We start from the raw sequence: 15,214 nt of genomic DNA on the forward strand, positions 1-15,214 counted from the left end.
AAATGACTTACTTAGAACTGACATTATGAGTATGAACCGCTTGTAAATGTTCTTCTTTTTCCGCATGTAGCCGTTTGATTTCTTGTTCCATCTCCACAACATTCCTACGACTTTCAGCAGTTTCTTGCGTTACATTTTTCAACAGTTCTGACACAAGACTTTCTTTGAGTGCCAATTCCTTATTAATAGTTTGGACCTCGTTATTTCGCTCCGCTTGCCGTAATGTGTGTTCCTCTTCCTTTTTATCAAAATAATCCAAATTATCCTCAATATCGTTTAATTCCTCTGTACGTATACATTCTATATCTTCTTTCATGTGTATGACACAATGTTTGGAGTTGGATATTTCATGATTTATAAGTTCTTCGGATGCTTTCTTCTCGTTATTTTGGATATCTATGCGCATAAAATAAACATTAAAGATTCATCAAAATTTATAGTTTAAATAAAAAAATAATTAATGCAATTCACACACAGAAAAACTCACCTAACATCTTTTCATATATCGCTTTTAATTTATTTCGTTTTTCATCATCGATTTCAGGACAAGAATCGAAATCTTGTAAAACTTGCTTAAATTCATCAAGTAATAACGATATAGCAAATCTGATTTTTTCCCGAGCCTGTTCGGCTATCTCCGCTCGTTCATGCATAACTACGATTTCTCCGAAATTCGAATTCAATTTTTCCGTCATATCTCTAAACTTTTGTTGTAATACACTATATCTCTCCTCGAGTGCCTCGTGTTCCTTCGGACATGTTGTTATGCCAAGTTCCTGATTCGCAAGAGCCAGTCGCAGTTCTTGAATTAATTTGTTCAACCGATTGATCTCTGCTATTTTCGAATCTTGATTTACAATTGGCTTATTCTTTATCTTGCGTGCGCGATCCGCATATCTCAATGTACTAAGAGTTTCATCCAAGTTATAATCTGCAAATAGAGTTTTCATAACTTGATAGATATTGAAACATGTTAGAATACAAGTAGGCACAACTAATTTGATAAACGGATAAGAGAATAAGAGTATGCGAATACCAACCAGCAGGACTGACACAGGCAACCATAAGAGTCATGGAATTACCACCCAAGGAATCTTGCAACAATCTTGTAAGTTTACTGTCTCTGTATCCAATATATGTTCCAGAGGCACCATCACCGAGTTGTGAAATAACATTGCCCAAAGCTAACAATCCCTTGTTTATATTCACACCTTCTTTAAATCGTTCTCCAGTTGCTTGAGTTTTTTTACTACGTTCGGAACCCGCTAAATCAACCAAATGAAATTTCGCCACTGTCGCTGTATTCCTGCTTGAAAAGTCGAATTATTTCTGTTCTCACATATTTAGTGTCGCAAGCTAAATAAAATGAGAGAATAAAAAAACAGTAGTAGGAATTAGAAACCAACAATTACTCACGGATCATCTTTTTTTTGCTGACATATACATAACGTAAATATAGCGTGACTACGACTGCTATGTGCATTCATTGCAGTTGCACCCGTTACACGACCCAAGGAGCCTTGAGCCAGACACTCTAATGTTTCTTGAGCATCTTGAACTTGTTTCTCGGTTACACCGACAATTCTTATGTTTTTACCGTCCTCTCTAATATCTACAACAGATTGGCTTCTCTGCTTATCAGACAGAAGATCATACAATTGTTCTTGATACAATTCCATGAATGAGACTGCTACTTTGAAACTCCAATCTTCCTTGGATTTAATTATTTCAAATATATCATATATAACTCTTGGTATAATGCCCCTTTCTCCTATACCTGTATAATTGGTACCCATGGAATGGGTTTTGCCACTTCCAGTCTGTCCATATGCTAATATTGTAACGTTATAGCCTACAAAAGATTATTATTTATCTTTAATGTAATGTAAATGCAATATTATATCTAAAAAGTATAAAGACTTGAAAAAATATGAAATATTTACCTTGAAAGGTATTATCTATGAGTCGTTTAATCGCTGTGTTATAAAAATCTTCCTGTCCAATGTGAGGAGGAAACACATAATTGTACGTAAACGCTTTGTCAGTATTGCATATACGAACTTGTGGTTCTCCAGGTATAGCATCTAAACACATTTGACACCCTTTTTCAAGCTCATTGTCTACTAATGGACGGATACGTAGAGCAACGCTAACTGTACTTTCACACATCTGCAATAACAATGTTACATTAAATATATATTAAATATAATTATTTATTGGGAACACAGCATAAAAGCACTATAACGCATCCATCACACCATTATTATTGAATATTTAACAATATTTTTTTATTCATACACAATTCATATTTTAATACTACATATGTAGTAAACTTAATTTGTTTAAAATAGTTAATTCTTATATGTTACCTAAATTATTTTTGAATTATCAAATATCAAGGCAATACATGTACAAACATACTCGTTCATCCAATATATAAGAGTTTATTCAAACATGAAAATTTAAAATAAATATATACAATTATTGAAAGTACTATCAAAAATTAAACAAGATCAAGAACATATGTTATAACTCGTAGAACAAGTTCAATGTTTCTCAACCAACCAATGATATCTAACAAATAAAGGCATTTATACATTTTGTTACAGTACTCCAATAATATCAAATATTTGTCTAAAACATATTCATAATGCCTTGTCTGGCTGATGTGCAACTTTCAATGTTTCTAAGTCTCAAATAGAGGGATTCAGTCAATATGATTTGCCTTTTTTATTAAATAAGAAAAAAAGAATTTATAAGAAAACACATTTGCTATATTCTTTTTAAAACAAGAATCGTTGCACAAATTTTGCATATCATTGGACTACAGATGCCAAAATATCTACTTTTACAAGATTATAAAAAAATCGTACTTACCGTTTATACAATCTCTCAATCAGAGACTCCACACGGAGCGTAATGGAATATATTCTAAGAAAATTGTACACGACTCATGGAGAATCTGAGAAATTTCATATGCACGCTTCTTCTTTTAGTTATAATGATTATAACTAAATGAATTAATTATGCTAGCCTACCTTCCTAGCACCTTTCAACGCAGGTCATACAGTCAAATATTACGCATATATATGTAATAAAAGACTCTCGACTCCAAACTGTTAACAACCACGGTATCGACATTACAGAAGGACGTTAAATTTCAAATAGTTTGAATTTATTCAATGCAACGACAAGAGGTAAGGAGGGGGTGAGGGAAGGGAGAGTTTGCAACCAATCCGATATTTGAAATTCTCTGATTGGAAAATATATATTCTAGAGCTACGTTCGAAAACTTCCTCTCTTGAGGAAAATTTACTCGAAATATAGTATACGTTACGTATACTATAGCATATAGAATAAAATCTTTGGAGAGAAAGTTATCGAATGTAGCTTAGGAACTTTGATTGTGCACGAGTTATCGAGCCGATACTTTCCGGATCTACAATAAATTTTTAAGCCTTAAGCTAAGGAATGAACGAATCACAATCAATTATTCTCCTTGCTAATTATTCAATTATTCAACCGTAGTTAGTCAATGGCCTGGTTTCTATAAAAGGTTTAAACCGAATCGAATGTAAGAACCAACCAACTACAGTCAAGCGTTCCCCTGTCGTCGTAATAGGGGAATATTCGACTGTAGTTGGTTGGATTTTACTTTTGGATCCCTCAGTTTAACCCTCGGTGGAAACTAGGCCAATTTCTTACGGCTTAAAGATTTTCACAAGCTGTTCAAACTAGTCGTTTCAGTGACAAAAAAAATCACGTGTCGATTTTTGTAGCAAAATTAAGTCCATTCTACAATGAGCAGTAACAGTAGTGGACTTAAGGAATAGGCGTAGAAATCAATCAATCATAGTTGAAAGTGAGAAAGATAATCAACTATGATTAGTCGATTTCTACGTCTACTCTTTAATCCCTACTACTATTATCCATTGAAGAATGGGTCCTGAAACTTCCTCTCCGAGAAAGATTTTACTCTATATGCTATACATGTACTATGTATTTTGAGTAAAATTTTCCAAGGAAAGGAAGTTTTGGAATGAAATCTAAAGCGACAATTTTATACATGAAAAAGAGCAAGAAGTGTTAAATTTGACATTTGAGCGACAGATTCAATATGTTGTTTGTATTTTTTATGTATAATTTACGATATTAATACGCTGAATTAAATAGTTATTAGATTATTTTTATTGCGCGCGCATCGAATCCCCTATCTGGATCAACCATAAAGAAAAAGAATAAATTAGGTTATGTATATCATAGTTATTAGTGGTCTACATGGTCAGTATAATATGTCAGCATTATCAATAGCGTTTGAACGTTTGACCCTAGTAGTTGAAAACTGTTCAAACTACAAAATTTCTGCTGAATGACGAGTGACAAATCTGTCACTCCAATTGTTTATTTTTAGCAGTACGTGGAAATGTACCTTAAAGTTTATTAAAACACTATTGTAGATCCGGATTTATATTCCTAAACTACGTTTCAAAACACGTTACGTATACTATAGCATACAGAGTAAAATCTTCCTAGGAAAGAAAGTTTTGGAAAGTAGAACTAGAAATAAACATGCCCAGAGGGCTGCCGCAGACAAAATTTCTGTAACAGTAACCTTAAAAAAAAAAAAACGTGAAATTAAGCTAATGAACCAATTAGGATATCGCTTTAAATCTACTGTACTCTAAGGATGGAATCATACGATGCGGAAAAGGACTGCGGAATAGAGAATGCGTCATTGAAAAACTAATTAACGCTATTCGGAATAACGCAGAATAACGCTGATTGGTTGCTTCTCTATTCCACAGTCCTTTTCCGCATCGTGTGATTTCACCCTAACGGAAATAGAAATAGCAGTAAACTTATATTATATCCATAAGACAAGTTTCAATCAATTCGAAATTCACTTTATTGCGAGGAGATTATGGATAAGTTTGCTGTTATTTGCATTTCTATTAGATTACATAGATCTAAAACAACCTGATTGACTCATCAGCTTAAGTTTACATCTTTTACTAGCCTAGTTTCTACCGGGGATTTAATCCGGATCAGAATGTAAGAACCAACCAATTACAGTCGGATCGTCAGGTCGGATTCTTCGATACACGAAAAAACTTGCGTACAGCAATACGCGTCATGGGACGGCACCCTAACTGATTAATTTTCTCTGCTGAATGCAGTCATTGATCCATTGTTACAATTTCTGAGATGTCCTTCTTTGCTCATTCCAGCAAAACTTCTGGAGTGAATGTAACATAACTCTGCTACTTTTTTCATAAAAAAAAATGCAATTGCCTGTGTTATTAAATCACATAGTTAAAGTATCTAGGCTATCTTCTTCTCCAAGGAAGATTTTACTCTATGTATTATAGTGTACGTTACGTGTACTATATATTGCGAGTAAAATTTTTCTCGGAAAGAAAATTTTGGAACGTAGGCCTAGATAATAAAATTATTAATGTAAATTTAAAAATTATTAAACTGTCATATGACGAGAGTGAAAGATTTTTAACTATAAAACATATTCATAAATATTTCTTATATTATTATGCAAGCAGAATATAATAAAGATAGAAACAATTATAATTTAATTATAATTTAATTATCTCTTATTATTGTTATTACAAGCTGGCCTCTATATTCTCAGATGATTTATGATTGAAAACGAAAAGATGTTTTGGCTGGTATTGCTCTACAGCTTCTAGAAGGCTGTCTGGATAACCAGGTGAATAGTATCTGAAACAATTTGTGATACACAAATTTAAAAAATGAAAAAAGTTTATGTTTTTTCAGTTGTCATCTTTAAAAAAAAATGTTGAGAGGTTTAATCCAATCAAGACCAACTGGTTGACCGGTATATATAAAAATTTGTTTGCACTTTAATAATTCTAAACATTTCGGTTCCGCGCGTTTGGTTCTCTTCAGTATATTACTGAATTTACAAATTAATGATCTCGCAATACAATAAGCCAATAAATTATTAAGATTATACAAAATATCACGAAGAAGTAGTTGGAGAAGATAATAAATAAGAGAAGTACCATGAGTAAAATTAATAAAGCATCTTAGTGGTAGAATACCTAAACGGTTAATCAAAGTACTATAAAATTAATATAAAAAATTGATGAACGCAACAAGTAATTAAAAATTACAATAAATTAAACAATTATAAATTAAACAATAATAGTCAATAAATTCAAAACTTACATTGAAGGTTGTCATAGGCTGTGTGCAGCGAACTTAACTGTTGAGTAAGCGCTTTCTATTGACGCAGCGTAATAACTCCTGCACACTGGACGCGGAAACGTTTATTGAGCAGCAAAATATAATGCCAATAAGATTACAGCTCCTAACATGTTCATTGGTTACCGTATCTTATTTTGCCACATGGCAAGCGTTTCCGCGTCCAGTGTGCACGAGCCATAAGCACGAATCCTCATATAGACAATAGCGCATCGAACACTGATTGAAAAACAGGTGAAAAACGGATAATGAAGGTAAATTTTATACCCACAACAGATTTTTCACGCTCTGTGTCTGCATGAGGAAAGCTTATCTGTATGAAGGCTAACGATAAATCTACACAAACTTGCATAGTCATATATAAACGTATTGGATAAAGAAAATTATCCAATTGCATTTCTCCTAAAAAGACGCATATAAAATATGATTGGATAATTTTTTTTATGCATACGTTTATGCGGCTACAAGTTGTGTGGATATACCCTTATGCTTAATATTCGTCAATTTCTATCACACGATTTATTTTGATATTGAAAATGAACGTCAAGCGTCAGCATGAAAAAGCACTTTAAAATACGTAGGTGTATACAAACCGTAAAGACTTCGAATCAAGAAATCTTTTTTTTTATTATTGTACTTTAAATCGGGGCAATAAAAGTGGAGTCTCATGAAGTATTTGTCGTGTATCGCGTAATCAATCAATAATCAAGTAAAACACGATACCACAACAGTGGATCGCTTCTGATTGGTTACGCGGTTACGCGATAAAACACCTCACGGGACTTTAGCCTAAGTTGAAGTGAAACAAACGTATATTTGTTTTATTCAACTTATTGCACTGTATGTACTATGTCGAGAAAGTGCAACAATAAAAAAACAGACTTATGAATCGATATCTACAGTCCATTCTTAATCTCAAGAGGTTTGTTCGCGTCGTTTGCTCCAACATGCTCTATATGCTCCAATGTGCTCCTGTTATAGCTTGTACTCACTTCAACGAGTGCGTTAGAGTGAGAGAACAAATGCTATAACAGGAGCAAATTAGAGCATGTCACAATATGCGATGCGAAAGATCATCTCAAGCAGTGTCTTAAGATGCTGATATGGCTCTAAAGGCTGATAGTCTTATATTTAAAACAGTCTTAAGTAGTTCTGCACACTAGAAACGCTTGCCGCACGGCAAAATGAGACGCAGTAACCAATGAATACATTAGGAGCTGTAAGCTTATTGGCTACCGCATCACATTTTGCCGATAAGCGTTTCCATATCCAACAAAAGCTATTAAGATAAACCAATCGGAAGGCCGCATTAGTGACTTAAGATATTACTTAAGGTCGGTCTTAAAATAAGAACCGACTATATGAATACCGACCTTCTGATTGGTTCACGACATCCATGCACTCGCTTAAGCATGTCGAATCTTGAGCAACATCTATAAATTCCGTTGTGTGACAATATGGCAGGCGTGCCGTTTATCATTCGATCGATGTAAATTACGATATTGAGGAAACAGATTCGCGGCAGTTATTTGCAAACACTGGCTCCATAATGATATATATAGTGCTTATTAGCTTGGATTTTTAATACACGAGATTATTGTCTTTACCTATCATGTAAGTATCTCAATTGTGACAAAAAGAAGATTATACAAGCAAGTAGTGTTTGTATAATACTTAATTTATTGTATTAATGTTTGCTGTGTCATAAATATCTGTCATTTCTTTTTCAAAAATAGTAGACTTTTATTTTGATTCTTTTACAAAAATGTAAGAATCACTTTGCGATATGAATCGGAGCTAGGTAATTATCAGTTTAATTTTCGCAGCTCAAAAATCAATAAAATCGGGCTTATTCGATGCTTATTTCTGAAACGAAAGAATCTGGCAGAAAAAAAACATGTTGCTTTGCCCCGCAAACCGAGATTAAAATCATTCAACTTAACAACTATTCAGGTTAAGATATATGTCACATCGATGGTATAAACCTAGAGGGACATGAAAATATGTAAGTGAGATTAGAATAAATATTTTCTGGTTAATTACACAGATTCTCTGCTTTATAAACACAAATTCTCTGCTTTAAAAACACATTATTTTCTTTTGTATAATTTTAATTTCTACAGCAGAGAATTTCTGTTTTAAAAACAAAAAATTTGTATTTTTAAAGCAGAGATTTTGTTTTCAAAGCAAAGAATTTGTATTTTAAAGCACAGAATTTGTTTGTATAACAGAATATGATTGTAAATAAATAATTATGAATTATGATATTAAAAGTAATTACTTTTTTATGTGAATCGAAGTTTAGAGCTAACATTTCTTTTAAATAAACTATATACATGGCTACATTGCTCACGTCCATGTTCCTATAAATTTCAAGTTTAATAAATATAATTCAACTGATTTGTTATAGTTCAAGTTGATATTATTATTACTTTATAATTTAAATAAAGAAATTTATCCTTATCTCTCGCCTTCTATTTTTTATATAAAATTTTTTCCAAGTAAAAGTTAAAATTTTGTTTTATATAAAAATTCCTCCAAGATAACATTCACATATGCAAAGTTTGCTAAAATTATCCGATTGTAATCCTTCAAATTTTGATTCCAATATTTTTCTAATAAATTTAGACTATAATTTTTCATGTCCGATTATGACTTACTTTGAGTTATCGTCTAAATACAAAGCGATTATAACCGAGTTATAGAACATAAGTCGTAGTAGTTGTAGATTGACAAAACATTGTGCATTGATCTAAGATTACGACTCACGTTTCAACTATCAGAACTCAGTTACAACTATCTTTGTGTCGAGATCCTTAAGAGGATCCTAAAGTCATCTGTATTTCTGATTAAATCATAATTTTTATATAACAATTACTTTTTTCTTCTTTTACAGATTTGAAAATTCTTTCCCAGGATTAAAGTATATGGATTAATATGTATTTGTAAAATGGAATTTATGCCGAAACAGAAAACAAAAAATTTTAAAAGTGAAATCTTAAGAAAATTTTTTTGTTCTCGGCACAAACTCTACCTCACAGACATGTATTGATGCATATACTTTAATAACTAGTTCACACAACTAGTTCACTGAAAAGATCCATTCCAAAACAGTTTGTCGCGAATAGAGGCGCAGGTCTATCAGAGAAGTGATAGGTGAGAAAATGGTCTGATTGGTTGGCTAAATTACGTGTTCAGCGCCATTTCTCATACCCTAGTAGAATTATGCCTACTGCACACTGGACGTGATGAGCAATGAACGACGAGCGATATCCAATAAAAGTTTTGCTTTTTTTCACGTGATGACGCAAAGCAAAACATTCATTGGATGTCGCTTATCGCTCATCGCGTTCAGTGTGCGGTAGGTATTAGCCCGGATTCTTGTGTGGATATTTGACAACGAATGCTGATTGGTGAAAAACGGGGAGAAGGGGAGGAAGTAAATTTTATCTTCACAATCGGCTTTTCGCCAATCAGCATTCGGTTTCAGAGCGCTGTTGTTCGTATGAGGCTCCGGGCTTAAGCTGTGATCAAAGTCTCGCTATAAATGCTTTGAAGCGTTTAATTGACCAATTAGAAAAAAGAATTTTATGAATTGACCAGCCAAAAAACACTTTAGAGCATTTGTAACATCGCATTGATCTTAGTAGATTTTAGTTTTCAAGAAGAACTAATCTTATTTCGACGTTTTAACATGTATGTAATACTCATCGATATATAGAATGGACTACGGATGGCGGTAGTGGGGATAGAAATAAGTAGAGTGAGAGACAGATAAATGAATGAACGTTTTTTTCTCTGTTTACTAAGTCTGATTGGTCGTTGATCCAGTACTGCTCTAATCAATCAGGTTTAATAAACAAAGAAAGAACGTTCCATTTATCTGCCTCTTACTCTACTCGTGTTTCTACTCCACCATTATCGGTAATCCATTCGATGGTAATACTACATATATGTGTTTTGATTGATTTTGATTGATTTTGATTGCTGATAAAAGAGAATAGCGTTGATTTATTGATTTTTCAATTATCGACCGCATCTGTCGTTTCTCTGATTTATCTAGGATTTTAATCGCAAACTATTCGCCCAAAATTTTTTCACATGCATTGTATGTACTATTATGAATGCGTGACTCGAAGCCGACTAAAGACTCTCTAAGGCTGTGGTCAAAGTCTCGTTACAAATGCTTTGAAGCGTTTGATAGACCAATTAGAAGAAAGAATTTTACTAACTAATCAATTAAAAACGCTTCAAAACGTTTGCAACACATCGCGTTTGACCATACCTTAATTCGAGTCTATTGTTCTGTGTAGAGTCTGATCACGATGTATACGCTTTTGAAAATAACAGTCGGATATTTTTCTTCAACTTTCACTACTTGTTTGAAATATATGACATTGGCGTGATCCGATTCATGCTCACAACGCTTAAAAATCATTTTATTCTTGTTTATCAAATATTAAACGAAGATAAATGATGCTCATGAGCATGTCAGCATAAATCGGATCACGGCCATTATCTAGCCTTTTGACGACGAATTGTTGCAAAAAAGTGCACAACAAACTATTTTTACTTAGAAAGACATTATACAAAATAAAAAAATTGTACTACATATATTTCACCACATGTTTACTTATTCACCAGGAACTATAAAGCTTCCAGTTTGGCAATTGTCACTCGTCGATAAAGTAGTTTAATTTGATCTACTTCGTTTGAGAATTGTGAACTAGTTCATTTAGTTCATATAAAAGATTCATTTTACGCTTTCGTTTACAAACTACCCATTTCTATCACACATGATACACTGCGATGCATAGTCGACAATTATCATATTGTTATATTTCGTCGCTTTGACAGATTTCCTAACCTGAAAAATCGTCAACTTTAACAATTGACATCTCGATTCGCAGGATAGAGCGACGCTGTTTTCGCCAAATCCATTGTTTCATGCAGAAAATCCAAAAACGTATAAGCGTCGAATAAGCCCAACTTTATTAATTTTTGAATTCTGTGAGCTAAATTATAATTATGAATATAATTATGAATCATTGTACTCTGTGCATTTAATATTATATATAATTAATGTCTGGACTTCGATTAGCCTTCGAAAAGATTAATGAAATATTTTAATGGAAATTATTGCAGAGAATTTTTCACACATATAAAATAGATTTAACAAGAGAATCAAAGACAATTGTGATATTAAAGTAATTTTGAGAAATGGAAATGATAGGATCATGCATATAATAAAATTATTTTGTAAAAGAATATTTTTCTACAAAATAATAGATTCTAAAGAAAATCTAAAAAATAATAAATAAAATGCCAATTTGAGTCAATATTGATTATTCGTGTATATTTTAAACCATTTATTCAAAGTGAATATTATAACGTATATATTTCGATCTACCGTCAAGGTCCTCTTCAGAGAAATTTACTTAAACTATTAATTATAAAATTACATAATGATAGCACATACGAGTATAAACTATTAATGTATAAAATACGAAAAAACTGTGGTAGTGATATCCGAGTTAATCTTGGTCATCAAATTATTAAGTTTATTATAAAAGAAAAGAAAGAGAGTTGAGAGTCATGATAATTTCATCTGTTGAAAGCCCACTCCATAATTTATCATCTTTTCTACATAAGATCATTAATAAGAGTTTATTTCTGGCTAATAGCTCTACAGTTAATAGTTATTTTTTGACTTAAAAAATCTCGAATTGACAATTCCTATTGAAGCTTCTCTTTTATCTCTAGATGTAATATTACTTTTATTAATGTTTCAATAGATATAGTATCTTATAGAAAAAAATATTGACATCTCAAAAATAGAATTTTTTAAAGTACTAAAATTAGTCATAAATTCTACTTTTTTCAAATTCAATGACAAATTTGATAGACAAACCTTTGGTTTACCAAAGCAAAGGTTTAACAGAAACACGACTCAACATTCGGTCACACAACATCGTAGGGACTCATTTCATGAATTTGATAACATACATATTTTACACAAAGAGCAAATTTTACATAAAAGATTGTTATCAGAGATGATACACATTAAAAAATAAAAACTAGGCCTGAATCTACAAAGAAACGAGACATTTTTTCTTGATCCATTATATATAAATATATTTTTAGAGACGTAATGCTTCCAATTTATATCGTTTATCTTTGGTTATATTATTTATTATTTATACTTATTGTCTTTGTAAGTACATATTTTGTTGTCCACTGTTTCTCTCTTTTCACTTTACATTCGTCTATCAACAGTTAGGTCATATCTAATAACTCTTAATTTGTGTAAGTGAATAATAAAATTTGATTTTAACTATTTATTTATATTAACTTTTTAATTTATTCATAATTGTACTACACAGTAAATGGAACATGTCTTAATGAAACAGTTCAATCTTGACAGTCATGTAAGTTTATTTTATCATATTTTTTACGGATAACTTCATGTTAGCAATTTAAAATATTTTTTTATTTCCTTTTGGTCGGTTCAAAACAAAAAAAATCTCTTTTCTTTTTTAGTAAATTCAGTAATTTGATGACTAGAAGATTAACTTGGATATCACTATCACAGTTTTTTCGTATTTTATATGTTAATAGTTTATATTCGTATGCGCTATCATTACGTAATTTTATAATTAATAGTTTAAGTAAATTTCTCTGAAGAGGACCTTGACCGTAGGTCGAAACGTATATACGTTATAATATTCACTTCGAATAAATGGTAAAATACACACAAATAACCAGTGTTGGCTCAAATTGGCATTTTATTTATTATTTTTTAGAATATTTTTCTAATTTATATTAAACGATGAAGATATCAAAAAGGAATACAACCTGACAATCTCTTCTGGGAAACAGCTGTTAATAATTGTTATATATTCCGATAAGGTAGTACCCGGTTCAGCTTGAATTTCTTGTACTTTTCTCAAGCCACCAGATGTTACGAACAATTTTCTTGCCCTTGCATCAACCGGCAAAATCTGCATAGAAAATATGCGTAGAAATATAACATTAACAAGTGGAAACAACTTATTTATTGAAGAATTATATCGTTTCTTACAACAAAAAAGTCGAATTCAATGAATTGAGAACACATCTTATGAGTTAGCAGAATCAAATGAGCAGAATCAATTCTAACTAATTCTTTTTACTCGTTGCTAAAAAGTTGCCAAAAAAAAATTTATTGTTCTGTTAATTTTAATTATTTTGTTAAACAATGTTTTTCGAGGTAATATTTTCGCTATAAAATTGTTTACACAGATTTTAAGTTACTTAAAGATTATTGTAATGATGTCTATAAACACTAATATTATTTGGCTGGAACAGTAATTACTGTTCCAGTTTTGTTAAGATTGCATTTCAAATCTGAAAATAAATTCGGCGCACAATTTGCAGGATATAAATTCACATGGAATTGTTTCAACAAAAAAATCCAAGCTTGATCGCTTAGTCCAGATCTACGATAAGTATTTTAAATCTTAAGCCGTAAGAAATTGAAGGGTGGAATAAAGGCATCATTCTACTTAAGTCCTTTTTTGGAGATTAACTTTTTATATAATATTGATCATAATAGAGAAATATTGTAACATCTTAAAGACATTACATAAATTCATTTGATACTATCCTTGTATAATGTGTATAATAAAAAAGATTATTATTTAATTTTTATTAAAATTTTTATTAAGATTTTATGATTAGATTTTATTCTCCTCAATTACAGTCGAATGCATGGAGAATAATTGATTACGATTCATCCATTTCTTATGGCTTAAAGCTTAGATGAACCTATTGTAGATCCCGGCTTAGCCTTTATTTCTTAGTTATTGGTGTTCACATGATGGTCTAATATGATATCTTAATATTGTTTGAAAAAAAAAAAATATTCTATTAAAAGAAAATTAACTATTCTATTAAGCTAGAATGCCAACATAAGCGTAGTTACATGAGACATACGGAGAACTTAATGCTGTTTTTGTGTTAATTTATTGCTCTAATTCCGATTTTATTTCTCTAGTTGTTTAGCAAGAAATAATTTTTTCTGACTTTTAATAAAGTTAGAATGCACATTTAAAAAAAAAACAAAAACAAAAATACACTCTAATTTAGTGTTAATGTGTTACGTGCTTGTAATATAAATTATTTAGTTTAAACTTTGGAGCGCTATTCTTTGTGCAAAAAAAGTTACCCATTTACGAAAAACAACACCTACATCATACGTATCCTTTTGTAAAACCAATCAGCAGAATTTCATGAAACTTTCTGTGAAATATCGTGTACTGTTCTACAAAAATTTTTCAGTATTTTAAAGAATTTATATGTAAATGTTTCAGTAGAGGAAAAACTTTACATTATTTATACATTACATACAATTGTATATGCAAAGAGTTTTATTTTTCCTCATTTTCATATTTACATAAAAACTTTAAAATATGTATTGAAAAAATATATTTCGTCCTTTAATATTTTTTAATATTCAATATTTGTTATTTATTTATAAAGAACGTCGTAATAATTTTACAACAAAAGTTTATCACGTGATTTTTTTTGTCGCTGAAACGGCTAGTTTGAGTGGCATGTGAAAATGCAGCTATAGAAGTCTGTGGATTTTTTCCCCTGGTACTTTTTTTTAGCGTTCGGGGACATCCGGTTTTCAATGTGTCCGAGGAGTATCCCTTTTGGTACTCATTTTAAAAGAAAGCGAAGAGAAATTATTAAGCTTGTTGCATATAAAATATATATATAGTAAAATATATATATAGTAAACTAATCACTAGATCTGTGTATCTGATATTAGTATGTATCTAAAAAAATGTAAAAATTATTAGGTATTATTATATATATTATATTAAAGCCGTTTTTTTACTAATATTTTTACTAATATTAAATAGATATATTTTTATTTTCTTAGGATTTTTATATATATATATATATATATATATATATATATATATAT

At 31.0% G+C, this 15,214-nt stretch overlaps 2 protein-coding genes across 2 annotated transcripts in view; both read right to left on the reverse strand.

Moving 5' to 3' along the window:
- Positions 1-2,169, reverse strand: part of LOC105627395 (chromosome-associated kinesin KIF4) — a 6,593-nt gene extending 4,424 nt beyond the window's left edge. Inside the window, exons 1-5 of the mRNA XM_012208677.1 lie at positions 1,944-2,169; positions 1,417-1,852; positions 1,041-1,306; positions 488-931; positions 12-396 (exon numbers count right to left, since the gene is read on the reverse strand). Coding sequence (XP_012064067.1) covers positions 12-396; positions 488-931; positions 1,041-1,306; positions 1,417-1,852; positions 1,944-2,169 — 1,757 coding nt within the window. The remainder of the gene's footprint in view (positions 1-11; positions 397-487; positions 932-1,040; positions 1,307-1,416; positions 1,853-1,943) is intronic.
- A 3,449-nt stretch (positions 2,170-5,618) lies between these two features.
- LOC105627602 (sperm-associated antigen 6-like) overlaps positions 5,619-15,214 on the reverse strand; it is a 23,969-nt gene continuing 14,373 nt past the window's right edge. Inside the window, exons 9-10 of the mRNA XM_012208882.1 lie at positions 13,096-13,241; positions 5,619-5,733 (exon numbers count right to left, since the gene is read on the reverse strand). Coding sequence (XP_012064272.1) covers positions 5,619-5,733; positions 13,096-13,241 — 261 coding nt within the window. The remainder of the gene's footprint in view (positions 5,734-13,095; positions 13,242-15,214) is intronic.

Source organism: Atta cephalotes (genome assembly GCF_000143395.1).
Source record: "Atta cephalotes unplaced genomic scaffold scaffold00009, whole genome shotgun sequence".
Classification (NCBI taxonomy): domain Eukaryota; kingdom Metazoa; phylum Arthropoda; class Insecta; order Hymenoptera; family Formicidae; genus Atta; species Atta cephalotes.